At 37.0% G+C, this 1812-nt stretch overlaps 1 protein-coding gene across 1 annotated transcript; it reads left to right on the forward strand.

Moving 5' to 3' along the window:
- The first annotated feature begins 515 nt into the window (after positions 1-515).
- LOC127679725 (olfactory receptor 484-like) lies at positions 516-1465 on the forward strand. Its single transcript, XM_052175382.1, is given in 2 exon segments — positions 516-1056; positions 1058-1465. Coding segments are annotated over 2 exon segments (945 nt in total). The 5' UTR covers positions 516-519.
- The last annotated feature ends 347 nt before the right edge of the window (positions 1466-1812 follow it).

The raw sequence follows: 1812 nt of genomic DNA on the forward strand, positions 1-1812 counted from the left end.
TATGATTGACAGTATTTTTTATTTATTTATCTATTTATTTGCATATTCTTATATTTATTTGTGTAAGGGGAGTACTTGTAACAGAATATGTGTGGTTAACAAAGAACAACTTTCAGGAGATCTTGAGGGTTCCAAGTATCAAACTCTAGCTGTAAAAAGTCAAACTTGGTAGCAAGAATCTTTACCAAGCTATCTTACTGGGGTAAGTCTCATAATTTTAAACTTTAGCCTTAATGACAATCTTGTATATTTCATTATGAGTACATGTAGATAACAGTTATTATTTATTACACATCTCTAGCATTTGTGTTTAAGTAATTTTGAAATAATTATTGCACATACATGTACAAATGATTACAATGCTAGGAAAACATCAATAATTGATCCAATGTTTTGAATAATATATTAGTTTGTAATGCTTTCCAAGTTCTCATTAAATGAAATGAAGTAATTTATTTATAAATCCCATTTTGTAATATCTGCATCACAGCCTTAATCAAGCAGCAGCTATTCTGTCCCATGGCTTTCCTGGAGGATGGGAACCACACTACAGTGACAGAGTTTATTTTATTGGGTTTAACGGATGACCCAGTTCTTAGACTCATCCTCTTCACCATCATCCTGTGCATCTACCTGGTGACTGTGTCTGGGAACCTCAGCACCATCCTTCTCATCAGAGTCTCTTCCCTGCTCCATCATCCCATGTACTTTTTTCTCAGCCACTTGGCCTCTGTTGACATAGGCATTTCATCTTCTGTCACACCCAATATGCTTGCCAACTTACTAGTAAAGCAAAATACCATCTCCTACTTTGGATGTTCTATACAATTTGGCTCAGCTGCTTTCTTTGGTGGACTTGAATGCTTCCTTCTGGGTGCCATGGCTTATGATCGTTTCATAGCAATCTGCAACCCACTGCTTTATTCCATCAAAATGTCCACACAAGTCTGTATCCAGTTGATTGTAGGATCTTATATAGGAGCTTTTCTTAATGCTTCCTTTGCTTCATTTTCTTTTTTATCCATTCTCTTCTGTGGACCAAACAGAATCAATCACTTTTTTCTGTGATTTTGCTCCTCTGATTGAGCTCTCCTGTTCTGATGTCACTGTCCCTGTAGTTGTTACTTCATTTTCAGCTGGCACAGTTACTATGCTAACAGTGATTGTCATAGCTACTTCCTACACCTACGTTCTCATTGCCATCCTGAAGATGCACTCCAGAGAGGGTCGACAGAAGGCCTTCTCTACCTGCACCTCCCACCTCACTGCAGTCACTCTGTTCTATGGAACTGCTATATTCATTTATGTGATGCCCAAGTCCAGCTACTCCACTGATCAGAACAAGGTGTTGTCTGTATTCTACACGGTGGTGATCCCCATGTTGAACCCCCTCATCTACAGCCTCAGGAATAATGAGTTTAAGGGTGCTTTGAAGAGACATCTTGGAAAGAAAATATTTTCTTAGAGTAATCTGTTTTTGTAAAGCTCACTATAATAATAACAATAACCTAAGACCAGTCTGACCATGATCTGAGGTATAGTTATTCACAGTCTTGTTATTCCTTTTGCCTTAATCTCCTTTTTCTCCCAGTACATATAGATGATATATTTTATTGCCTTTTCTCTTTTGTATATTTTAACATGCCTTTGAGAACATTATACAATGCATTTTGATCATATTCATACCTCTTGAACTCTTCTCAGTATAACTCCCTCCTCTACATACGCAAATATTATTTTTATCAAATTCATCTTGTGCTATTTAGGTTTTTAGTCTTTATTGTAGCATCGTTAGCCTACCTGGTCCATGTC

This window comes from Apodemus sylvaticus, chromosome 1 (genome assembly GCF_947179515.1).
Source record: "Apodemus sylvaticus chromosome 1, mApoSyl1.1, whole genome shotgun sequence".
NCBI lineage: Eukaryota > Metazoa > Chordata > Mammalia > Rodentia > Muridae > Apodemus > Apodemus sylvaticus.